Genomic DNA, 26,031 nt, shown 5'->3' on the forward strand with positions numbered 1-26,031 from the left:
TGCCCAAGAAACTGCAACAGTCCCTTGACCCTGCTGATCGGAATAGTTGTACTCACCAACGCAGCAGCAGAAACACTAGTTTTACTCCTAGACCACAAGGAAGACCAAGGAAGGTCAGATTTAGTGGCCCTTACTGATGCATTCTCAAAAACCTGCACCCTTGCCTGTCCTCCTAGACCACAAAGAGGACTGAGAAAAATCGGATTTAGTGGCCCTTACTGACGCATTCTCAAAAACCTGTTAGAGTCCTAAGCCTTCTCCTGTTAGTATTGGGACCTTACCCATGTCCTATAAAGATGTTATGCCCCAAAAATGAAGTGGAGGGCTATACCCTGAGGGAGGGAAGGGATTTCCAGAGTTGGAAGAGTGAGGCCTTTTGTCCTCATTTATACAAATAGGAAAGATACAATTTCTGAGGCTCCCCATATCCTAGCTTCAGGAATAGCTTTTGTTAGGCCTGCTTGTCTGGGGAGGGATCCTAAAATTCCAGATAGACCCCCCTATGATGGGGCTTTCAAGAAAAATTATGTCTTTCTGATTGGTGAGCCCAGGTGCCTACAGAAGGTAACAGAGTCCTGAAGTTTGTACTAGAAATCATTCTTACAAGAGAAACTAGAAAAGCACCAGAGACAGAGAGTGGTTTTTAGAAGCAGGACTAGCCTCAGAGAAGAGAGGTGAGAGGAAGTTTGTCTGACAGGCATTAGGACCCAGGAGGCAACGGTCAGGGTTGATAGGATAGATGGGCAAGTCTCCCTTGGGTGACATGACTTTGAGAGTTCCGCTCATGGCCGCAGGGTCAACCAATTTGTTGTCAGGACCCTGGAGCTAAATGATTTTCCTCTCTGTCGACCCTTGGTTCAGCCCAGAAGTACAGGAATAGTGGAAGCTGGTTCCAGGCAAACCAATGCTCCCAACTCCAAAGAGTCAGGGATTGTTAGAGAGCCCTTTCCCAGAAAACCTGACACCCATGTCTTTAGTCCAGCAGCCGTGCTAGTCACTTTTAACTGACTGACAGGTGCCCAGTATTCAGCCCCTGAATTCTAAGGAAAAATAGGACAGACTAGGAAGTGAAAGGGATCTGATGGTACTCACCGCTTGGCGATAGGCGATAGTCCCTTTGTGGTAACCAAAATGTGTCCAGAATTGGTTCCTTCCGGTGTGTTCTTGGTCTCACTGACTTCAAGAATGAACCCACGGACCCGCATAGTGAGTGTTACAGTTCTTAAAGATGGTGTGTCTGGAGTTTGTTCCTTCAGATGTTTAGATGTGTCCAGAGTTTCTTCCTTCCAGTGGGTTCATGGTCTTACTGACTTCAGGAGTGAAGCCACAGACGTTTGCAGTGAGTGTTACAGCTCTTAAAGGTGGCGCATCCAGAGTTGCTGGCTCCTCCTGGTGGGTTCGTGGTCTGGCTGACTTCAGGAGTGAAGCCACAGACCTTCGCAGTGAGTGTTATAGCTCATAAAGGTAGTGCGGACCCAAAGAGTAAGCAGCAGCAAGATTTATTGTGAAGAGCGAGAAAACAAAGCTTCCATGGCTTGGAAGAGGACCTGAGCCGGTTGCCACTGCTGGCTCAGGTGCCCAACTTTTATTTCCTTATTTGGCCCCGCCCACATCTTGTTGATTGGTCCATTTTACAGAGCACTGATTGGTCCATTTTACAGAGTGCTGATTGGTCCATTTTTACAGAGTGCTAATTGGTGCATTTACAAACCTTTAGCTAGACACAGAATGCTGATTGGTGCATTTTTACAGAGTGCTGATTGGTGTGTTTACAAACATTTAGCTAGACACAGAGTGCTGATTGGTGTGTTTACAATCCTTTAGCTACACAGAAAAGTTCTCCAAGTCCCCATCCAACCCAGAAGCCCAGCCAGCTTCACCTCTCAATGTGAGTTGCTGTTCTATTCATCATATTAGTTGTTACCTAAATACTTTGTTTTTTTCATTGTGTTATTGTTTTATAGGCCCTGTGAGATTTATGCTTTAAGGAGATTCTATTTTGGTGCACATAAAGCTTTTGTTTAAACATTTAAAACTCCTTTTAGAATTTCTGATAATGCTGGTTTAGTAGTGGCAATTTCTGTCAGCATTTGTTTGTCTGAAAAAAGACTTTATCTCTCCTTCATTTATGAAGCTTAGTTTTGCTGGATACAAAATTCTTGGCTGACAATTATTTTGTTTAAAGTAGCTAAAGATAGGACCCCAATCCCTTCTGGCTTGCAAGGTTTCCACAAGAAATCTTCTGTTAGTCTGATAGGTTTTCCTTTATAGGTTACCTGATGTTTTTGTCACAGAGTTCTTAAAATTCTTTCCTTTATGTTGACTTTAGATAACTTAATGACTATGTGCCTAGGTGATAATATTTTTGTAATGAATTTCCCAGAAGTTCTTTGAGCTTCTTATATTTGGGTATCTACATCTCTAGCAAGGTCAGGGAAGTTTTCCTCAATTATTCCCTCAAATAAGTTTTTCAAACTTTTAGACTTATCTTCTCCCTCAGGAATACCAATTATTCTCAGGTTTTGCTGTTTTACATAATTTTATATTTCTTGGGGACTTTGTTCATTTCTTTTGATTTTTTTTTTTTATCTTTGTCTGATTGGGCTAATTCAAATGCCTTTTCTTTGAGCTCTGAAGTTTTTTCTTCTACTTGTTCTAGTCTATTGTTGAAACTTTCCACCACAGTTTGTATTCCCTAAGTGTACTTTCATTTCCAGAGGTTTTGATTAGTTTTTCTTCATGATATATACCTCTCCAGAAATTTTTTCATTCATATCCTGAACTGGTGTTTTAAAATTTCTTTATGTTGGTTTTTACTTTTCTCTGGTATCTCCTTAAGTAGCTTAATAATCAACCTTCTGGGCCAGGTACAGTCATTCACACCTGTAATCCTAGCACTTTGGGAGGCCGAGGCAGGCAGATCACTTCAGGCCAGGAGTTCGAGACCAGCCTGGTCAACATGGCGAAACCCAAGCTCTACTAAAAATACAAAAATTAGCTGGATGTGGTGGCACATGCCTGTAATCCCAGCTACTCAGGAGGCTGAGGTAGGAGAATCACTTGAACCTGGGAGGCAGAGGTTGCAGTGAGCCAAGATGATACCATTGCACTCTAACCTGAGCAACAAGAGTGAAAAATCTGTCTCAAAATAATAATAATAATAATAATAATAATAATAATAATAATAAACCTTCTGAGTTCTTTATCTGGTATTTCGAAAATTCCTTCTTGGTTTGGATTTATTGCTGGAGAGTTAGTGTGATCTTTTGGGGGTGTCACAGAACCCTGTTTTGTCATATTGCCAGAACTACTTCTCTGGTTCCTTCTCATTTGGGTAGACTATTTCTTCAAGTTATTCTTGAATTTATTTTTGATTTGACTTTTATTTTTATTTTTTTTTTTTTTGAGATGAAGTTTCACTCTTGTTGCCCAGTCTGGAGTGCATTATGTGATCTTGGCTCACTGCAACCTCTGCCTCCCAGGTTCAAGCAATTCTCCTGTCTCAGCCTCCCAAGTAGCTGGGATTACAGGCATGTGCCACCATGCCTGGCTAATTTTGTATTTTTCGTAGAGACAGGATTTCTCCATGTTGGTCAGGCTGGTCTCAAATTCCTGACCTCAGATGATCTGCCAGCCTCAACTTCCCAAAATGCTGGTATTACAGGCATGAGCCACCGTGCCCAGCGACTATGTTTTTTTTTTTAAATTTGTTTTTCTTTCCTCTTAAGGATCTGACTTTAATGTTTATAGTTTATTTTAGCCTAATTTGATCCTTGGTTTTTAGGGGTGAAGACTTTTGGGTTTTAGGAGTGAAGACTCTGTATGAGTTCCTTAGTGTGAGAGAGTGTGTGCTGGCTTTCCCAGATCCTGGTTGTAGTAGTTATGTACATAGTGTGTGAGAAGGTTTACTGTCTCCTATGGGGTTGGAATGGCAGGAATCTCTTTAAGCTTACCTCATTCTCTCATGGTGTACTCTTTATTTATTTAATTTTTCCCCAGTATTTTATTTACTGAGTTGATGATTCAGGCTTCGGACCAGTAGGGGAAGTATCCCTGGGTAGGCACCAGTTGTAGCTAAAGCAGGTGGGTAGATGTAATACCCAATGGTGGGCAGAGATCCCAGCCTTGATGAAAGTGGCTGGGGAGCTCTCAATTAGATATGCTGAGGTTTTGTCAGGGTGAAGGGTAAGAGCTACCTCAGGTCCCCCACAAGGCCAGCTAGAAAACTATCCACCTCCCCACTTCACTCCTGTCCCAGTGTTCTGGCTATTCACATCAGACAGGCAGTTATTTTCATCTGTAGAAATGTTGATGTTCCAAGTAGAGTGGAATTGGGACTGCCTGTCATGCAAGCCTGAATCTGGGGAGTGCTCCTCCCGTGGGGATGCAATCACCCTGATTTGTCCAGGAAAGCTGTCTGTAGGTGCATCCATGCTGCATTCCTTTGGGAGAAGCCCCAGCTCTGTCTGCAGTGGCGTACCAGGGGGAAAAAGGATCCCTTCTCTAAGACCCTTCACAATACCAGAGGCTGCCTGCCTGTTGGGTAGAGGTGCAAACTTTCCCTACTCTGCCCAGCACAGCACGGCAATTGTGTCTCTGCTATAGGAAACTTCACACCAGTGAAAAGATCTGGCACTCAAGACCTGCCGTTCAGATTATTTTGTCCCACAGGGTGTTCCCTTGATGTGATGTTCTTCCCCTTTCTTTAGGAATGGGACTTCCTGAGACCAGACTACAGTGCTCTTCTGGGTCTAGCTCCTCAGGGGGCCTACCAGACTCTGGGCTGGTGCTGGGGAATGTCTGCAAGGGATCCAGTGATGTGACCTGTCTTTAAGACTCCCAGCAGTGAACACCAGCACCACCTCTGATAGACGTGGAAGGGGAGTGATGTAAACTCTGCAAGATTCGAAAGGCTTAGCATGCTGACTTTCTCAAATGCTGGTTATAATTATAGTGATGTTATCACGTGGACGGATGCAGGACTTCTGGTTAGCCAGGGTGTTGTAAGCAATGGTGATAGCTGAGAATATGCAGCCGTTTTCTCCTTCCTGGGTGCAGTACTATTCTGCCTAGAGGTGAGTTTTTTGCCTGTCTCACAGAGTAGGCTGCAGCTGCCACTTCTTTCAAAAGTTTTGTGGATTCTTTCAGTTTTCCTGTTCAGTTCCTGCATTCATTCCTGGAGAAAAAAAATTTATAGTGTGAATCTCTACACACTACTCTGTCCTTCCAAGTGGGAGAGACATGCGAACGCTACCTCCAATCTGTTTGTCTTGGGGGGAAAAGAAGCAATTTGGTTTAAAAAACAAAACAAAAAAAAAATGGATTTGCTGGCTTTAGCAACCCAGAGGTCATTGGGAACCTTGGCGAAAGCTATTTCAGTGGAGCAGTAGGAAGGAAGCCAGTTGCAGTGTCTTTGTTGAGCAGCAGAGGGGAGGTAAGGAAGTGGAAAGAGCAGCTGTGGTAGCCGAAGGGTGCTAGGACAGAGGGAGCATGATAAAGCCATAAGTAAGGTGTGGTGGAAGGAAAAGAGCCAGGACAGAGGGCAGAGAAAGAGGATCCTCAAGGACTGGAGAGGCAGTGGGGCCCACAGAGGTGTGGGGATTCAACAGAAACAGAAGGAGGGACGTTTCTCACTCTGGCCCTGGAAAGAAGGAAGAAACTGCGTGTAAGTTCAGACACGTCCATTGGCGGGGGCTGGGATGCCCGCATCTTCCTTGTTAAAAAAGGAAGTGCAGGTTCAAAACATTTAGAGACAGAAGGTGGGTAGGCAAATCTCCACCTTCAGACTGGTAGGCTCCTCCAGAAGCCATCAGACAGGAAGATGTGAAAATCCCCAGCACTCATCCCAGAATCACTAAGTGGCACCTCTCCTGGGCCAAAGTCCCAGGACAGACCTCATTGTTCCTCTGTGGGAACACCTCCCCAGGAGGGCCTCTTGGATTTCCCCCTTGCAACCCAGGTCAGAAGTTTCATTGTCAAAGCTGTCTCTTTTTTTTTTTTTTTTTCTTTTCCTGTCTAACAGCTCTGACTACCATCCAACCTTGAGGCACAGTGAAGACATCGGTGGCCACTCCAATAACAGCAGGTAGGTGACTTGTTCAGTCTGAGTGCTGGGGACATATTTCTAATGGAAGAGATCTAGAAACTTCAGCCTCCTCTGAGGACCTGAGAACTAGGGTGATGAAGTGTAGAAACTTAGAGCTAAAGACAACTAAGTCTTCACCTAGACAGCGCTGCACAAAAGAATTTTCTGCAATAATAGAAATGTCCTAGATCTGCCCTGCCCTATATGGTAGCCACTAGTCACACGTGGCTACGGAGCACTTGAAGTGTGACTAGTGTGACTGAGGATCTCAATTTTTATTTTATTTTATTTTATTTTTTCTTTTTTGAGACAGGGTCTCACTCTAATGCCCAGGCTGGAGTGCTGTGGCATGATCTTGGCTCATTGCAACCTTGACCTACAGGTCTCAGGTGATTCTCCCACCTCAGCCTCCCAAGTAGCTGCAGCTACAGGCACGTGCCGCTACACGCAGCTAATTTTTGGGGGGTTTTTGGGGGGTTTTTTTTGTTTGTTTGTTTGTTTTTTGTAAAGACAGGGTTTTGCCGTGTTGCCCAGGATGGTCTCAAACTCCTGGGCTCAAGCAATTCGCCCACCTCGGCCTCCCAAAGTGCTGGGATTACAGGCATGGGCCACCTTGCCTGGCCTTTATTTTATTAATTTTAATGTAAATAGCTACACATGGCTAGTAGCTATCATGCTGGACAGAATAGACTTGAAAGAAGCTCCCATTTTCCAAAGGCACACACCAAGGCCCAGAAAGAATGACTTCTACAAGCAGGATTAGAAGCCAGGTTTTTGTTTTGTTTTTGTTTGAGACAGGGTTTCGCTCTGTCACCCAGGCTGGAATGCACTGGCACAATCTCGGCTCACTTCAACCTCTGCCTTCCTATTTCAAGCAATTCTTATGCCTCAGCCTCTGGAGTAGCTGGGATTACAGGCATGTGCGACCACGCCTGGCTAATTTTTGCATTTTTAGTGGAGGCGGGGTTTCACCATGTTGGCCAGGCTGGTCTCTAACTCCTGGCCTTGAGTGATCCACCCGCCTCAGCCTTTCAAAGCACTGGAATTACAGGCATGAGCCACCTCACCAGAAGCCAGTTTTTTAATTCACTCTACCCTACATACAACAGCAGTGATCTCCATGGAAATGAAATTGACCTAAGGAGTGTGAAGGAGGCTGACTGGGAAACGTCAAATCTGGGCTCCCCTCTCTACAGCCTTCGTATCTGGCTTTCTGGGACACAAGGAGGTACCTAATGGGGCTCAGAAACTTTAGGCTGGGATCCTGCTCCTTATTACAGTGAACAGGAGATAGCATTTGAGAGTAGATTTTTAGAGGTTTTTTAAACTGAAAGCCTAATTCAGCTGTGTCACTCTAGGTAAGTTGCTTAACCTCTCAGAGTCTTCATTTCCTCATCCAGAAAGTGCCTGCTTCATGAGGTTGTCCTGAGGATTAATTGATATAAATTCTAGAAAGCACTTTGCCCAGAAGCTAGAACCTGGTAGACATTCAACATTACAGCTAATATGGCAATTAATATCCAGGGCAAAGCAAATTAGATGTCATCAAAGTCAGCCTTGAAAGCACACCCACTGCCCACTGCTTTCCCTTGATTGGGGATGTAGTGAGAGAGGCAGCATGTTATCAGTGAATAAACTATTCCAGTAATAATGATCACAATAATAAAGGTTAACGTTGTACTTTATGTATGTCTTACATGATTTACAAGCAATCCCTCATTTCATCCTCACCACAACCCCATAAGTTGGAGTCTGTATTGGCCCCATTTTACAGATGAGTAAACTGAGACTCAGATGGGAAAAGTCAGTAGCTCAGAATTGCTCAGCTAGCTCTGGTCTCATCTGCCTCTCTCCATATGTAATAAGCCTCTATCTGGTTTTAGCGTCAGCTGGCCAGGTGGCATTGCATTCTTCCCCAGCTTGGGAAAGAGAGGTGACGAAGACTAAGAAACATTTGCTAAACAGTTAGACTCAAACATTCTTTCTTTGGGGTAGGTAGGCAGTTTAAGTGCATCTGCCACAGGCATTGAGTGCCCTCTGGGCCCTGGGATGCATGGAGCAAGAGATAGGGTAAAGAGTAATGGAGAGGATTGAGGTGTTGTTCACTGGGGTGGGCACTTGGGAGGGAGCAGAATTAGTGTTCATAGCTCTCCCTGGATTAATTCATTCATTTGTAATCAATAGCAAATTGATAAAATACATTATTAGGGTCACTCAACACTGTTTTTAAAAATATATTTGGACTTGGGTGGAATCTTCACTTTTACCAAAAGGCTTTCTTTCCAAATTAGAGGGTCTTGGCTCCAAGGGTGGTAGCTGCTACAGAGTTGGGGTCCTCAGACCCAATGCCAAGTGTATGAACCAAGAAAGAATATCAATACCCAGAGATGCACCTGTGGTCAGAGCAGATGGTTGGGGAGTGAGGGGAAAGAAGAGAGGCAGGAGTGGAGCCGAAAAGTAGAGGCATCAGGTCCAGGGAGGAACACCACCAGACTCACCAGAAGCTTTAGTCCATCTCTGTCGTTTTAATGCACTGCTCCCCTTTGACATGTGAAAGACATTCAAGAGCTATAGTACTGCCGATGGTACGACGGGGAAGCCTGAGGCAGCTGGAGTGCCAGGAGACTCAGACAAGGTAGCTGAAGGAGCCAGGGGCTCTGAGATACAGCAAAGATGAAAGAAATCCATGCGATCCTGGGCAAGCCATTTCCTTTTCTGGGCTTGTTTCCCCATCTGTAAAATGAAAAGACTAGCTAGAAAACCCCTCAGGTCCCTTCCCAATATAAACTCTACGAGTCCGTGAAATGACTATGGATCCAGGAGCTGACCTGGGAACTAATTATTCAAAGTTATCAGAATCACCCGCACCCTCAGGAGCTCCACCCCTGCACTGCATTGAGCAATCAATCCACCACTCACTTCCTCCACTGTGTTCTCACCACCACCTCCCTTTCATAGATTGCAGCTGCCCTCCTGGAGGTGTCCTACAGGTGAAAAGCCCAGCATCCTGGTAAGTCTTGGAACACCCACCCTTCCCAACAGCTAGAATGTTTCTGTTCTTTGTTTCCCTTGATACCCAGCCTACATTTATCCCAAGCATCTCTCCCCACCCTTGGTGGGCCCCTCACCCTCACCCCTTGGCCTCTTCATTTTCTCCCTTTGGGGACCCGATCCCCAAAGGGAGAACTTCTGTTCCTCCTCCCTCACAACCCTCTCTAACTGCTCAGGACCACTTGATGCCCACGCTCTTCCCTTGGCCTAGTGGCCTTCCAAGACTCAACCAGCCCTCCTGGCCTGGGCTAGGACTGGGTCTGAGGATGGGCCGAACGAACACTGTTCACTTCCCACTTCCCTACACTAAATGCAAATATTTGTGGATTATATTTATAGAGAGAAAGAATACTGAAACTGTACTAAAATGACTGTTTTGTTGTTAAAAAGATTGCCTTAAATGTTTGAGATCTTGTAAATGTCTCTCATTCTATAGCATTTTCATGTAATAAATTAGAATTCATGCCATCATCTATGGAGTTTCCAAACTACCATGAGTCACTAAGGGGCTGGCATTTTCCCTAAGTCAAGAAAGCCCCCTTTTTTTTTTTTTTTTTTTTTTTTTGAGACGGAGTCTTACGCTGTTGCCCAGGCTGGAGTGCAGTGGCGCGATCTCGGCTCACTGCAAGCTCCGCCTCCCGGGTTCCCGCCGTTCTCCTGCCTCAGCCTCCTGAGTAGCTGGGACTACAGGCGCCCGCCACCGCGCCCGGCTAATTTTTTGTATTTTTAGTAGAGACGGGGTTTCACTGTGGTCTCGATCTCCTGACCTTGTGATCCGCCCGCCTCGGCCTCCCAAAGTGCTGGGATTACAGGCTTGAGCCACCGCGCCCGGCCGAAAGCCCCCTTTTTATCCTGGAAAATATGACTGGGTGGCCAGCCGGACCCAGCCATTTCAAGGGTGTTTGGTTTATCATCCCTGCCAGAGCTGTTTCTTTCATTCTGGGCCTAAGAAATGGCAAAAGAAAACAATGCATAAAACATCAAAGAATGTGAGTGGACCATACACAGGTTGATTTAATTATATCTCAAGAACTTAACTTACAAATATGTTTAATAGATGAGGTGCACTTTTTTTAAGAAGAAGGGCTATAGACTGCAAATAATACAAGTGGAGCCCTTTACACCTCACTGGAACAGTGGTTTCACCACTTCTCCACCCTGTTATCGCAGGCTGGTTACTGAGCCTCCCTGTTAGGTCAGCTGAACCTCCTTGTGTCTCAGTCTTCTAGAAACAGGACCTAATTGTATCTATTTGTAATGAGCCATGGAGATCATGTACCTGTGAGGCACAAAGCAGACCTCAGATGTGTCGTCTCCTTCCCTTAGTTTGTCCCTCTGTCTGCCAAGTCATCCTCTGTAGAGACTGGTAAACTAAAAAACAACACCAACAGCGAACACCCCTCTCCCTACCCTAGGAGCTGAAGGTCATTGGCCTGACCTGGTTCTCCTTGCTGAATTCTCTACCTTCTGTCCTGACTTACATGCTCTCCCTCTGGAACCTGCAGTTGACCCATAATGCCTGGGAGCATGGGCTCACCCATATACGTCCAGCCCACCGTCAGCACAGCTGAGCACTGGATTATCCACAGTGAGGATTTACCTGTGAAACATGCTCTGCCACTGCTGCCTGTGCCGACACGACAGTTTCTGCAGCAGCCCCAGTCCTGGCTTCTCACAGCCAATACTCATACATACAAGGCCCTGCTCTCTAAGAGCACAAGCTCTCTGCACCCAATATGCCCTGCATCTACTCTCAAAGAAGGGTCTTCTCTTGGGTCATCTGTTCCCTTAAGAGCATCTGTAATCATCTGCTCTCAGAAGTGATCCACCCTTGACCTCGTGACTTCATTGGACATACCCTGGACCTCTGAGCAAACTTGCTCTCAACCATGGGACTGTGGTGCTGGTGACTTCTTTCAGGTCTTGCTGACTATACTGGTCCAGCAAGCTGTATTACCAGCCCTCTCAATACCTCCCCAGCCTTCCGGCCAGGCAGGGCCTCACCATCATCATCATGTCTCTCTAGGTTCATCAACTGATTGAATCTTCTCTATCAGTTGCCTTGGTATGCTGGGAAGGCAATGTATCTGGCCCCTAACTCTCAAAAGAGAAAGTAAAAACTTGTCAGGAAGGTGATGGCTAAGAATTCCGTCACTCTTGGGGGGAAAAGGGCATTATTTTCCCAGTTTTGCTTAATCTTCTTCCGCTTTCTTCTTTGCTACATATGATTGACAACAACAGAGACTTCCTTTCTGCTAAAGAGAAATCCTCCCTAGGACTTTTGTTGTTATTGTTGTAATATTTGTATTTGCTTTGCAAGGCTGTGCACCCTTTGATTAATCTTTTTGTTTTTAATTGAGACATAAGTCACATACCACAAAAGTCACCCATTTAAAGTTTTTAGCATATTCTACAACCATTGCCACTAATTCCAGAACACTTTTATCACTCAAAAGAAAAACTCTGTAGTCATTAACATTCCTCTCCCAACTCCCCTTGCCCCTGGAAACCACCAATCTACTTTCTGTCTCTACCAATTCTACCCATTTGCCTATTTTGGTCATTTCACATATATGGAATCACACAATAGGAAAACTTTTGTGTCTGCCTTTTTTCACCTAGACGAACATTTTCAAAGTTCATCCATGTTGTATTGTGTATCAGTACCTCATTCCTTCTCATGGCTGAATAATATTCCATTGTATATAATACAGTCATAGGTTGCTTAACAATGCAGATGCATTCTGAGAACTATGTCATGTGAACATCGTAGAGTATATGATGTTATAGCCTACTACACACATGGGCTATACGGTAAAGCCTACTGCTCCTAGGCTACAAACCTATACAGCACGTTACTGTGCTAAATACTATAGGTAATTATAACACAATGGTAAGTATTTGTATATCTAAACATAGGAAAAAAACACTAAAAATACAATATTATAATCTTATGGGACCACTGTGGTATTTGTGATGTGTCATTGACCAAAAAGTCTTCCAGTTACTCATGACTTTTCCTCAATTTGTCTGTCCATTCATCAGTTGATGGATATTTGGTTTCTTTCCACTTTTTGAGCTTAATGATGACTGCTGCTATGAACATTAGCTTTCAATTCTCTTGGGTACATACCTAGGATGGGGTTTGCTGGTTCATGTGGTAACTCTGTGTTGAACTTTTTTGAGCAACTGCTAAACTGTTTTCCAAAGCAGCTGCACCATCTTACATTACCACCTGCAATATGGGAGAGTTCTGACTTTTCCACTTCCTCACCCACATTGTTCTTGGGCGTCTTTTTCTGAGTGTGCCCAGCCTGGTGAGTGTGAAGTGGGTCCTGGGACCTTTAACTTCCTGGTTTTTCTCTGACTCTGGGTTCCATTTGGAGGTAGGTTATGGACTTGGACATGGTTGGTGGTAGGATAGTCATCCCTTACTCTAAGGCAATGGCTGGAGGGTGATCTGTTTTGTGGTTCAAAAAGAAGTTAATTAGGGAGCTGGATTGCTTTAGTTGACTTCTTCTTTGAGAAACTGGGAATTTTTTTTTTTTTTTTTTTTTTTTTTTTTTGAGGCAGAGTCTCACTCTGTTGCCCAGGCTGGAGTGCAGTGATGTGATTTCAGCTCACTGCAACCTCCACCTCCTGGGTTCAAGTGATTCTTGTGCCTCAGCCTCCCAAGTAGTTGGGATTACAGGCACGCATCACCATACCTGGCTAATTTTTGTAATTTTAGTGGAGACAGCGTTTTACCATGTTAGCCAGGCTGGTCTCGAACTCCTGACCTCAAGTGATCCTGCCACCTTGGCTTCCCAAAGTGCTGGGATTGCAGGTGTGAGCCACCACGCCCAGTCAGGATCATATTTTTGAATAGCTGCAGCCCACCCTCTACACCCAGGCTTCCCCAAAGCAGGATCTGTGCTGTCCTTGTGGCAAGGGCAGAGCCCGGGGAGTTAGACTAAATCTGAGAGGAACAGGGGAGTCAGGGCTGGATGGAGACAAACACATGCAGGACAGGAAGGGTCCCCAACAGGGCTGGAGAGCCACCAAGCAAGGGTAGTGCAACCCCTGTCTTCTCTGCTTCCTGCTGTCCCTCTCTTTTATTGGGGAGCAGACTGGCTGTGTCTGCTCATCCTGCATGGTGGCCATGGCTGCCCAGAGCTCCCTGAATAACCTGTTACGTTTCCACCCACAGGGAGAATCAGGCAGCCCGCTTGCTTATTATTTTTAATATACTTTTCCAAACTACACATACATTCCCAAAGCAGGCCTCCTTCTACCCAAAGGAGAAACGCTGGACCTTACTAATTAACTGAAGATTCTGCTAGCTCAAGCCTTCCAAAACTCCATGCCACAATTGTTCAAACCATTTTCCAGAGTACCTCTTTTAAAATAACTTTTAGAAAATTGAACAAAGGGATTCATGCCTCAGTTTTATAGTCAAACCATGATCTTTTCTGAGGGTACAGCCCATTTGGAGTGCCTGCTTAATCCCCTGATTAAAAACTGAATGGGGCTGAATGCAGTGGCTCATGCCTTTATTCCCAGCACTTTGGGAGACAGAGGAAGCAGAATTACTTGAGGTCAGGAGTTTAAGACCATCCTGAGAAACATAACAAGACCCCATCTCTAAAAAAAAAAAAAAAGAATTGAGTGGCATCTCACATTTCTGAACATGAAACCCAGCCTTGATAGCCAAAGATGCTCACCACTGCAGGATCCAGGCAGTATTGAGTGTTCTGTGGGGATTATCCAAAGAGAACTTTCTTTTTTTTTGGGAGGGGGTTATATATTTTATAATTTTTTTATTTTATTTGTTTTTATTACACTTTAAGTTCTAGGGTACACGTGTACAATGTGCAGGTTTGTTACATATGTATACCTGTGCCATGTCTGCTATAAAGACACATGCACACGTATGTTTACTGTGGCACTATTCACAATAGCAAAGACTTGGAACCAACCCAAATGTCCATCAATGACAGACTGGATTAAGAAAATGTGGCCCATATACACCATAGAATACTATGCAGCCATAAAAAAGGATAAGTTCATGTCCTTTGTAGGGACATGGATGCAGCTGGGAACCATCATACTCAACAAACTATCGCAAGAACAGAAAACCAAACACTGCGTGTTCTCACTCATAGATGGGAATTGAACAATGAGAACACTTGAGACACAGAAAGGGGAACATCACGCACCAGGGCCTGTCCAAAGAGAACTTTCTGCAAAGTTTTAGGTGATGGCGATGCTAAAAGAAATGCTAAGAATTTCTCTCTTATATTAAAGAGAACTATAGTCCTTTCATAAAATGTACCATTTATCACCAAATTTATCTCATAACCTAAGAGCTACTGATTACAAATTTGTAGGGAAAAATTACTTCAATGTAATACTCAAGCCAACACAAAGAATCCTATCCCAGTTTCTTGGGTGGATGTGCAAGAATCTGGGGAATTTATTGTGCAGTAACCTTCGTCTCTCTTCTATAGGTCAGGATTTAAGTTTACCTCAAAAACAGAAGATATTAACATGGAGAGTTTCAATTTTGAAGATCTCTGGAAAGGTGAAGATTTTAGTAATTACAGTTACAGCTCTGACCTGCCCCCTTCTCTACCAGATGTCGCCCCATGTCGACCAGAATCCCTGGAAATCAACAAGTATTTTGTGGTCATTATCTATGCCCTGGTATTCCTGCTGAGCTTGCTGGGAAACTCCCTCGTGATGCTGGTCATCTTACACAGCAGGGTCGGCCGCTCCATCACTGATGTCTACCTACTGAACCTGGCCATGGCCGACCTACTGTTTGCCCTGACCTTGCCCATCTGGGCTGCCGCCAAGGTGAATGGCTGGATTTTTGGCACATTCCTGTGCAAAGTGGTCTCACTCCTGAAGGAAGTCAACTTCTATAGTGGCATCCTGCTACTGGCCTGCATCAGTGTGGACCGTTACCTGGCCATTGTCCATGCCACACGCACACTGACCCAGAAGCGCTACTTGGTCAAGTTCGTATGTCTCAGCATCTGGAGTCTATCCTTGCTCCTGGCCCTGCCTGTCTTACTTTTCCGAAGGACTGTCTACCTGACCTATATTAGCCCAGTCTGCTATGAGGACATGGGCAACAATACAGCAAAATGGCGGATGGTGTTGCGGATCCTGCCCCAGACCTTTGGCTTCATCTTGCCGCTGCTGATCATGCTGTTCTGCTATGGATTCACCCTGCGCACGCTGTTTAAGGCCCACATGGGGCAGAAGCACCGGGCCATGCGGGTCATCTTTGCTGTCGTCCTCATCTTCCTACTCTGCTGGCTGCCTTACCACCTGGTCCTGCTGGCAGACACCCTCATGAGGACCCGGTTGATCAACGAGACCTGTCAGCGCCGCAACAACATCGACCAGGCCCTGGATGCCACCGAGATTCTGGGCATCCTTCACAGCTGCCTCAACCCCCTCATCTACGCCTTCATTGGCCAGAAGTTTCGCCATGGACTCCTCAAGATTCTAGCCACACATGGCTTGATCAGCAAGGACTCCCTGCCCAAAGACAGCAGGCCTTCCTTTGTTGGCTCTTCTTCAGGGCACACTTCCACTACTCTCTGAGACGTCCTGCCTAAGTGCAGCCCCGTGGGGTTCCTCCCTTCTCTTCACAGTCACATTCCAAGCCTCATGTCCACTGGTTCTTCTTGGTCTCAGTGTCTGTGCAGCCCCCATTGTGGTCACAGGAAGCAGAGGAGGCCACGTTCTTACTAGTTTCTCTTGCATGGTTTAAAAAGCCTGCCCTGGTGCCTCACCCCTTGCCATAATTACTACATCACTTGCTGGAGCTCTGTGCATCCCGTCCCTGAGCCCGTGGCACTCTGTGTTCTAAGAAGTGAAAATCTACACTCCAGTGAGACAGCTCTGTGTACTCATTAGGATGGCTAGTATCAGAAGAAAGAAAATCAAGCTGGGCGCTGTGGCTCAGGCCTGTAATCCCAGCAATTTGGGAGGCTGAGTCGGGCAGATCACTTGAGGTCAGGGGTTCGAGGCCAGCCTGGCCAACACAGTGAAACCCTGTCTCTACTAAAAATACAAAAATAAAAAAATTAGCCGGGCATGGTGACAAGTACCTGTAATCACAGCTACTTGGGAGGCTGAGGTGGGAGGATCGCTTGAACCCGGGAGGCAGAGGTTGCAGTGAGCTGAGATCGTGCCCATGCACTCCAGCCTGAGTGACAGAGTGAACTCTATCTCAGTCCATGAAGATGTAGAGGAGAAACTGGGACTCTTGAGCATTGAGGGCAGGAATGTAAAATGGTGTGGCCACTGCGGAAGACAGTATGGCAGCTTTCCTCAAAACATCAGACATAGAATTATCACATGATCCCGCAATTCCACTTCTAGGAATTGACCCACAAGAAGTGAAAGCAGGGACTTGAACCCATATTGTCCACCAATGTTCATAGCAGCTTATTAGCTTATCCACAAGACCCAAAAGGCAAAAACAACCCAAATGTTCATGCATGAATGAATGAATGAATGAATGGCTGAACAAAATGTGATATGTACACAACAAAGTATCCTTCAGCCTGAAAGAGGAATGAAGTACTCATACATGTTACAACATGGACGAACCTTGTTATGCTAAGTGAAATAAGCCAGACATAAACAGCTATGATTCCACTTACATGAGGTACTGAGAGTGAACAAATTCACAGAGACAGAAAGCAGAACAGTGATTACCAGGGACTGAGGGGAGGGGAGCATGGGGAGTGATGGTTTAATGGGCACAGGGTTTATGTTTGGGATGTTGAAAAAGTTCTGAAGATAAACAGTAGTGATAATTGTACAGTAATGTGACTTAATGCCACTAAATTGACACTTAAAATGGTTAAAATGATCAATTTTGTTATGTATATTTTATATCAATTTAAAAAAAAAAAAAAAAAAAAAAACTAAGCCTAAAAGGTATTTTAAGCACCAAGGCTGATTAAACCAAGGCTGGAACCAAGGCTGGAACCACCTGGCTATATTTTTTGTTAAATGATTCCATTAATATCTTTTTTTTTAATAAACCATTTTTACTTGGGTGTTTATATTACTGCTTCCAAATTGCTACAGAGCGGTGGGGCAAGGGTGAGCAGAGGTCTTGAGTGAGAGTCTTTACAAGAAGTAAATCTCTTTGTTATTTGTTGTGTCGTAGAGAGAAGGATGCAATAGAGATGGAGCCCAGTCTTGCCATCCCCTTGCCCCCAACCCAAGCTTCCTGCTGTAGACCACGCATCATAGAAAGAAATGTGTTCTGGGATGCTTTAGGGCCTCTCATGTCCTTGGGTTAGGCAGTAGTCAGGAGTGTCAGGGGTGAGACTTAGAATTAGAAGGTGCAGAGGGTTGAGTAAGTTCACCAAATCCCCCTGATCACGTAGTAGGAAGGCAGAGAGCTCTCCCAGCTCAGCCAGCAGCACCCGCTGTGAGTGCCCTACCCTCTTCCCTCTCTCCCACCCAAGCACACACCCATCATTCCAGGTTTGACAGGACAGCCCGATTGCAGAATGGGGAAGTGGTTTATAATCTGTCATTAGGAGAAAACAAAAGATTCGAATCATGCCTCCAACAGCATGGAGTTCTGACTGTTCAGAGAGTGGGGATACAGCAGAGATCAAGACAGACAGTGCCTTGCCCTGGGGGAGCTCGCATTCCTAGGGCTTGTCTCTGCAGGGTCTTTGTCTAGAGGGCGTCTGGGTCTGAGCAGCCTGAGAAGGAAGGAAGGAGGCAAGAGGAACTAAACGACCTCAGTTCCCAAACAACCCCCTTCAGGTTAACAACTAAATCTAGGAGAAAACAGGGAGGCAGGAGCACACCTCTGAGTGGGAGGGCTTGGGGGCAGAGAACTTCCACTCAAAAGCCACAAAACTGCCTTTCCTATTGCATTCAGCACAACAATCCCTTCTTTCCTGCTCATTCTATGCTGGGCACTTGCTAAACTCAGGACCAAGCATGACTCAACTGCTCTGGCTGAGTCTTGGGAACAGCTTCTGATTCAGTAGCAGGAAATGCAGGGAAACGTGTATTTACCAAGGACCTGACTTGCCAGAGGAACCAATGGTGCTCTGCCTGGACAAGGCTGATGGACCAGGTGGCTCCCCGAGACAACTCCCAGAGGGAGGAGGCCAAATTATGCCTCTAGTTTCAGGACTCTGCTCTTTCCTCTAACAAGGACTGGAAGAAACATGGTTCTCCAAGGATAATAAAAGGATACCCTCAGCCTAGGAAAATGAGGCAGAGATTAAATTATGCTTACATGAACTCTGTAATTCATCTCTATCTCCAATCTCTCTCTGTCTGTCTCTCTCTGTCTGTCTGTCTGTCTCTCTCTCTCTCTTTCAGACTCTCTCTCATAAGAATAGTCTTGGCACAAATAATTTACCAACCACACCATCCCTAGGACAGGCAAATCTGGGGCTTGCCTTTGAGTTGTTGACTTCTTTCTTCCCTCCGATGTTTCTGAGCCTGAGTCCCAAGGTCTCAGGGTCCAGCACCTTTCTGCCTGATCTGCCTGCTCGGTCTGAACTGGCCATTCTTGCTTCCTGTACTCACTCTAACACCATTGTCTATTTTTATCTATCTCTCTGAGTTCATGGTGTCTCTCTCCACCACAATCCCCAGTCTCTGCAGGATGGGCTCCCTTTGTTCATTAAATCAAGGCAGCACCCAGTCTAAAGAGCACCTCAGTCTGCATGTCCTGTTCAAACTCATAACATGCAGACCCACAGGGAGAACCACACTACCATGCATAGCAGAGTCAAAGAGGCCTGAAGATCCGCATTTCCATACATCAACGAGGAAACTGAAGCTTTACCAAAGCAACCTGGCCAAAATCTCATGGCTAGACAGTAGTAGAGCTGAAATAAGATTCCTAGACAGTTCGTTTTTTAACCGATATTTTGCTTTTCGGTGCGAGCACCTGACAGATGGAAAATTACATGTAGATATGACCTTTTCAGACCATTTCACTCACATGGGTAAGATCAGTCTACATTTTCTGCACCTGCACTCATCTGTGCCTTGAGCTGGGGTTGCTGGAGTCTCTGTCATCCTGATAGGGGTGCCCCAGCGGAGGCTCAGGGGCACAGGTGTGGGAGCAGCCTCAGGCTGGGTTTTCCTATTCTCGGCTGGCAGGCAGGACAGTTAAAGACACAGTCGTGGCCGGGCACAGTTGGTCACGCCTGTAATCCCAGCACTTTGGGAAGCCGAGAAGAGCAAATCACCTGAGGTCAGGAGTTCAAGACCAACCTGGCCAACTTGGTGAAACTCAGTCTCTAACTAAAAACACAAAAATTAGCTAGGTGTGGTGATGGGGACCTGTAATCCCAGCTGCATGGGAGGCTGAGGCAGGAGAATCACTTGAACCTGGGAGGCGAAGGTTGCAGTAAGCCGAGATCACGCCATTGCACTCCAGCATGGGCAACAAGAGTGAAACTCCATCTCATAAATAAATAAATAAATAAATAAATAAATAAAGACACAATCAGAGCCCAACACAAAATTCAGAGACAGGCACAACTAACCCCTCTACAGAGGACACATATCTTATCAGGCAGGGGCCAATCAGAGAAGCAAAACCACTGGGAAGACGAATTTGTGACAAGCATTTGACCCTAGGCAACTGTGGGAGCTGGCTAAACCATTAGTGTCAGCCTGTTGGCTTTGTTTCTTGGCTGGGATCTGAAGCTGGTAGGATGGACAGCCTGGAAGGAAAGATGGATGTAAAGTGGGGAATCGCGAGGAGGAGTTGGAACCTACCAGGATAGGCTGACACCTGTGTTGATCCAAGTTCAGTATGTGAATGGCCTATGGAGAAGCTGGCATCTGCACCAGGCAGGTAAACCCACACCTGAGGGGCTACAGGCCAACTCAGGCCCCACGCCTACAGAAGCCGGCAGGTATGTGACTTATATGGTGGTATCTGGTACCTTGCACTGACCTTCCTGAGCTGAAACAGAATGTAGCTGCTGCTCCACTTCCACCTTCCAGATCTCACATACAAGGTTCCTTCGGGCCCCTCGCTGACCTGGAAATGTGAAAGGAAGAGAATTTAGGGAAATACAGTTCTATCTTATCTATGCTGACGCAGTACAAATTCTCTGCACAAACTTATGTGCAAACTCTAAAGAAAAGGAATTGTTCCCACAAAGGTTCAGGTGATATTTATTAAAGGGTCGGGAAAGGGAGGAACACATGGGGGCCTTAGAGACCACTGATAATGTCCTCTCTCTTATCCTACATGATAGATGCTTAAGAGCCATTATATTATTATTTTTTAAGCTATAAATGTTAGTTTTCTGTAACCTGTGGTATGTATGCTATTCACAATAAAAGTGTTTTTAATCATTAAAATGAAGGGAAAAATAAAGAAACAGTGAAGAACAAAAGGACAACCTGGGTCATTTCAAGGAACCACTGCAGGGAGTGGACTGCAAGCTTTTGTGTGGTGTAGTTTGGGGATCAGAATTCACCAGATTAGAAGATATTATCGTCCACTGCCAGTAGCAGAGGAATTAGGAACGATCTTTCAAGAAGGCAATTTTGTGATACATACTTCAATGCACACTATCTCTGATCCAAGAATTATACTACTACAAATCTATCCTATAGAAATACACATCTAGGTGGATAAATGTGTACAGGATATTCATCACAGCATTTTTTAATAAAAGTCAAAGCTCAGAAACAACCTAAATATTCATCAATGGGGAATTGGTTAGAAACACTTTGAAGGTGCAGCCACACTGTGGAATACTGTGAATGCAGTGGTTTGAAAACGATGTTTAAAACATGGAAAGTACGGCCAGGCGCAGTGGCTCACACCTGTAATCCCAGCACTTTGGGAAGCCGAGGTGGGTGGATCACGTGAGGTCAGGAGTTTGAGAGTAGCCTGGCCTACGTGGTGAAACCCCATCTCTACTAAAAATATAAAAATTAGCGAGGCGTGGTGGTACACTCCTGCAATCCCAGCTACTTGAGAGACTGAGGCAGGAAAATCACCTGAACCAGAGAGGTGGAAGTTGCAGTGAGAGGAGATCGTGCCATTGCACTCCCGCCTGGGCAACAGAGCGAGACTCTGTCTCAAAAAATAAATAAATAAAATAAAAGTAAAACATGCAAGGTGGAAGCCGCTGATCAGAAGACCACATATTGTATGATTCCATTTACATAAAATGTCCAGAAAAGACAAATCTATACAGACAGAAAGCATATGAGCAGTTGCCTGGAGTTGAGGGTGCGAAAAGGGATTGACTACAAACAGGCACCAGGGTTCCCTTTGGAGTGATGGAAATATCCTAAACCTGGATTATGGTGATGGTTGCACAACTCTGTAAATTTACTAAAATTTACTGGATGGTATTCTCAGGACAGACTGAATCTGATAGTAGGTTAGTGATATCTCAGTAAACCGTTCTTTAAAACAATCTTTAAAAATAATGAAGTAGGGCCAGGCGTAGCGGCTCATGTCTATAATCCCAGCACTTTGAGAGACCGAGGCAGGTGGATCATTTGAGCTCAGGAGTTTGAGACCAGCCTGGCCAACAAGGTGAAACTCCATCTCTACTAAAAATACAAAATTCGCCGGGCATGGTGGCAAGTGCCTCTAATCCCAGCTACTTAGGAGGCTGAGACATGATAATCGCTTGAGCCCAGGAGGCAGAGGTTGCAGTGAGCTGAGATCATGTCACTGCACTCCAGCCCGGGTGACAGAGGGAGACTCTGTCTAAAAAAAAAATAAATTAAATATAATGTAATATAAAAATAATGAAGTAATTCTGTGAATGGACATGGAAAGATCTTCAAGAAATAATGTTGGATGGAAAAGGAAGGCAGATGATTCATGAATTGCTGTTTGCTCAAATACAGTGTTTAAAATTGCAACAACAGCCGGGTGCGGTGGCTCAAGCCTGTAATCCCAGCACTTTGGGAGGCCGAGACGGGCGGATCACGAGGTCAGGAGATCGAGACCACCCTGGCTAACATGGTGAAACCCCGTCTGCACTAAAAAATACAAAAAATTAGCCGGGCGAGGTGGCAGGCGCCTATAGTCCCAGCAACTCGGGAAGCTGAGGCAGGTAAACCCGGGAGGTGGAGCTTGCAGTGAGCTGAGATCCGGCCACTACACTCCAGTCTGGGCGACAGATTGAGACTCCGTCTCAAAAAAAAAATAAAATTTCAACAACAAAAAAGAAAAAGGAAGGTAGGGCCGGGCGCGGTGGCTCACGCCTGTAATCCCAGCACTTTGGGAGGCCGAGGCGGGCGGATCACAAGGTCAGGAGATCGAGACCACGGTGAAACCCCGTCTCTACTAAAAATACAAAAAAAAAAAAATTAGCTGGGCACGGTGGCGGGCGCCTGTAGTCCCAGCTACTCAGGAGGCTGAGGCAGGAGAATGGCGTGAACCCGGGAGGCGGAGCTTGCAGTGAGCCGAGATCGCGCCACTGCACTCCAGCCTGGGCGACAGAGCGAGACTCCGTCTCAAAAAAAAAAAAAAAAAAAAAAAAAAAAAGAAAAAGGAAGGTAGAACAGCATGTGTAGTAAATGGCTTACCTGCCTGTGTAAAAAACACTCTAATCTATATATGGGTTTGTAAATGTTCAGAAAAATGTCTGAGAGAACATATAGCAAGCTGTCAGTAGGAGTTAGGCTGGAGAGAACTAGAGGATGGGGTTCATCACTGGTTTGCACAGTTTTGCATTGTTTCCATTTATTTGGTTGGGGCTGTATTTTTCCAAAAACGAAGGAGCTGAGGCTGATTTTGGAGGGGTCTGCACAGGCCTCCTTATAGGCAAAGAAGCTGGGCTTTGTGGACATGACCATTTCTATGTTTTATATTCTTTCTTGAACAATATTCATATTCTTTTTTTTACTTCATTTCCTGGTAAAGTTGCTTTTTGAAAAACATCACCTTAGTCCCAAATGAGTTAAGTAATAAAGAGGCTTGTTGATATTTGACCAAAAAAGAACTACGCACCACTGATGGCCATGGGACAGCATTTCTAAAATACTCCATGCTTAAAATGGGCTTCTTGGCCAGGTGGTTCCTGCCTGTAATTCCTGCATTTTGGGAGGCCAAGGCAGGAGGAGGACTGCTTGAGCTCAGGAGTTCGAGACCACCCTGAGCATCAGTGAGACCCCATCTCTACAAAACATGTTTAAAATTAGCCAGACATGGTGGCGTACATGTGTAGTCCTAGCTACTCAGGAGGCTGAGATGGGAGGATCATTTAAGCCCAGGAGGTGGAGGCTGCAGTGAGCTGTGATCATGCCACTGCACTCCAACTGGGACAACAGAGCAAGACTCTTTCTCAAAATAAAATAAAATATAATATAATAGGCTTCTTGCTTAAAATATGGATTTATGGATAATCCCCAGTTTCCTGGCAGAAACTAGACAGTGCACTTGAGCTAGGCAAGGAGAGAGAGTTTTATCAACTTCAGTAAGAGTTGAATAAAGGGACCTTGAACAACAGTGTGTGGAGGATTTGGGGAAAGTAATGTGAAATTCAGTACCCTAATGACCGTGACAGTAGGGAGCAGTCACTATCCCTAGGCTTGAAGCAACAAGGTGAGGAACCATGACAGGAGTCCAAGAGACAGCAGTATGATGTGGGCTGCCTGACAGGTGCCAACCCCAGCAACCAGCAGGGACAGGGCTGAGCAAAGAAATGCCCCAACTTGACACTGCTCCTGTTTAGGGTTCCTGAAGCCTCTCTCACCAGGGTTCCCATTGGCTGAACTCAGTCCCATCTCCCACTTGGGTCCCCTTGGGTTGAGCTCAACCCAATCTCTTACCAGTGAAACAGGAGGAGTTCCCTTATCCCTCTCGCAAGGCGTATGACAGGGGTGTGTCTCGCTTCTTCAGTGCTCAAACCTCGAGGGGGAGCATGCAGGTGGGCAGGTCGTGGGGAGCATTTTTGGGCTCCAACCCCACAACAGCGCCTATGGTTGAGAGTTTACAGCTCCCGAAACCTCAGTGGGCATGTGTTACACTGTGCTCTTTCAGTTCTGCCATCTGCAGGTGGCTTGTGTTAATCAGCTCAATTAGATCCTCTGCCTTATCACGAGGACAGAGGGCTTTCTGTATCCCAAGTTCTTGCCCTAGTGTACCAGAAAAATCAGATCACACATGGGCTTGGAGGATGGGTGCAAGGTTTTATTGAGTGGTGGAGGTAGCTCTCAGCGAGGTGGATGGGAAGCCAGAAGGAGGATGCAGTGGGAAGGTGCTCTTCCCCTGGAGTCAGGCTGCCCAGCAGCCAGCCTTTCCTCCTACCACCCCCAACCGATTTCCGTGTTGTTCCACCCTCAATGGCCTGCTGGTGTCTGCTGGTGTCTGCTGGTGTCTGTTGGTGTGTTGTTCTGCTCCTCCTGACGTCTAGCTACTTGTGTGTGTGTACCTGCTAAGGTCTCTCGGGTTTATATGGGCACAGGAAGGGGGGCGTAGGGGGTCAGTGTGAGCTTAGAAAATGCAACAGAAATGACTCTCCTCATTTAGGTCCGTGGACACAGGCCCAGAGTGGATCCCTCACCAGGGACCCCACCCTTCTCTACCCAGCACTTCCCTGCCCCACTCCCGTATCACCAGGATTCCCATTGGTTCAGCTCAGAAACCAGAGGACAAGGGAGTGCCCTGAGATAGTCCATGTAGTCAGCATCCCAGGGCATAGAACACAGTAAAGAAAGGTAGAGAGTGTATCTGGAGGAAAACATAGACGATATCCAATTCACCACCCAAGCTTCAAGTTAAGAGTGATGGTTCCAGTTCTACCAAATCTGTATGGCTGAGGGTGGATCCTGAGAATCTGGAGCCCCGATGACTCTGGTCATGGCTCAAGTTTAAAACCCACCAACCCAGAAGTAATAGCAGCAGAGCTCTCAAACTGGAGATGAGAAATGCCCTCTTGGAATTCGAATTGTTTCTGAGGGTGATTTTTTTTTTTTTTTTTTTTTTTTGAGGCAGTCTCGCTCTTGCCCAGGTTGGAGTGCAGCGGTGTGACCTCAGCTCACTGCTCCTCCACCTCCCAGGTTCAAGTGATTCTCCTGCCTCAGCCTCACAAGTAACTGGGATTACAGGTGCCCGCAACCAGGCCTAGCTAATTTTTGTATTTTCAGTAGAGATGGGGTTTCACCATGTTGGCCAGGTTGGTCTCGAACTCCTGATCTCAAATGATCTGCCCTCTTTGGTCTCCGAAAGTGCTAGGATTATAGATGTGACCCACCACACCCAGCTGTTGGGAACAGACCTGCCAAAATCTGGCCATAAACTGGCCCCAAAACTGGCCATAAACAAAATCTCTGCAGCACTGTGACATGTTCATGATGACCATAATGCCCACGCTGGAAGGTTGTGGGTTTACCGGAATGAAGGCAAGGAACACCTGGCCCACACAGGACGGAAAACCACTTAAAGGCAGTCTTAAACCACAAACAATTGCATGAGCGATCTGTGGCTTAAGGGCATGTTCCTGCTGCAGATAACTAGCCAGACCCACCCCTTTATTTTGGCCCATCCCTTCGTTTCCCATAAGGGATACTTTTAATTAATCTAATATCTATAGAAGCAGTGCTAATGACTGACTTGCTGTTAATAAATACCTGGGTGCATCTCTGTTCAGGGCTCTCAGCTCTGAAGGCTATGAGACCCCTGATTTCCCACTTCACACCTCTATATTTTTGTGTGTGTGTCTTTAATTCCTCTAGCGCCACTGGGTTAGGGTCTTCCTGACTGAGCTGGTCTTGGTACTCGGCCATGATTTTGGCCTAGCCAAAAAGAAGATGGCCTTGCATTGGAGCCTCTTGTGGTCATTCCATCTGCCCAAGGTGGAGCAACTATGGGAGTCCAGAGGGAAAACAGGGAGGAGCAGAAATCATGG

The 26,031-nt window shown here is 45.8% G+C and overlaps 1 protein-coding gene and 1 long non-coding RNA gene across 3 annotated transcripts; one reads left to right on the forward strand and one right to left on the reverse strand.

Moving 5' to 3' along the window:
- Positions 1 to 3,597: 3,597 nt before the first annotated feature.
- LOC144333480 (uncharacterized) lies at positions 3,598 to 8,922 on the reverse strand. Its single transcript, XR_013402152.1, has 2 exons — positions 8,584 to 8,922; positions 3,598 to 5,176 (listed from the first exon to the last, which is right to left on the reverse strand). It is a non-coding gene; the product is annotated as an uncharacterized LOC144333480 (long non-coding RNA).
- Positions 5,401 to 17,208, forward strand: CXCR2 (C-X-C motif chemokine receptor 2). 2 transcript variants are annotated; one of them, XM_028831101.2, is made up of 4 exons: positions 5,401 to 5,665; positions 6,023 to 6,085; positions 9,044 to 9,095; positions 14,626 to 17,208. In XM_028831101.2, exon 4 carries the CDS (start codon positions 14,666 to 14,668, stop codon positions 15,731 to 15,733), a length of 1,068 nt encoding a protein of 355 aa, XP_028686934.2. In that variant the 5' UTR covers positions 5,401 to 5,665; positions 6,023 to 6,085; positions 9,044 to 9,095; positions 14,626 to 14,665; the 3' UTR covers positions 15,734 to 17,208. The 2 variants fall into 2 exon arrangements, with proteins under 2 accessions (XP_028686934.2, XP_014966531.2); XM_015111045.3 differs by lacking the exon at positions 5,401 to 5,665 and having other exon boundaries at positions 5,673 to 6,085.
- The last annotated feature ends 8,823 nt before the right edge of the window (positions 17,209 to 26,031 follow it).

This window comes from Macaca mulatta, chromosome 12 (genome assembly GCF_049350105.2).
Source record: "Macaca mulatta isolate MMU2019108-1 chromosome 12, T2T-MMU8v2.0, whole genome shotgun sequence".
In the NCBI taxonomy this organism is placed as follows: domain Eukaryota; kingdom Metazoa; phylum Chordata; class Mammalia; order Primates; family Cercopithecidae; genus Macaca; species Macaca mulatta.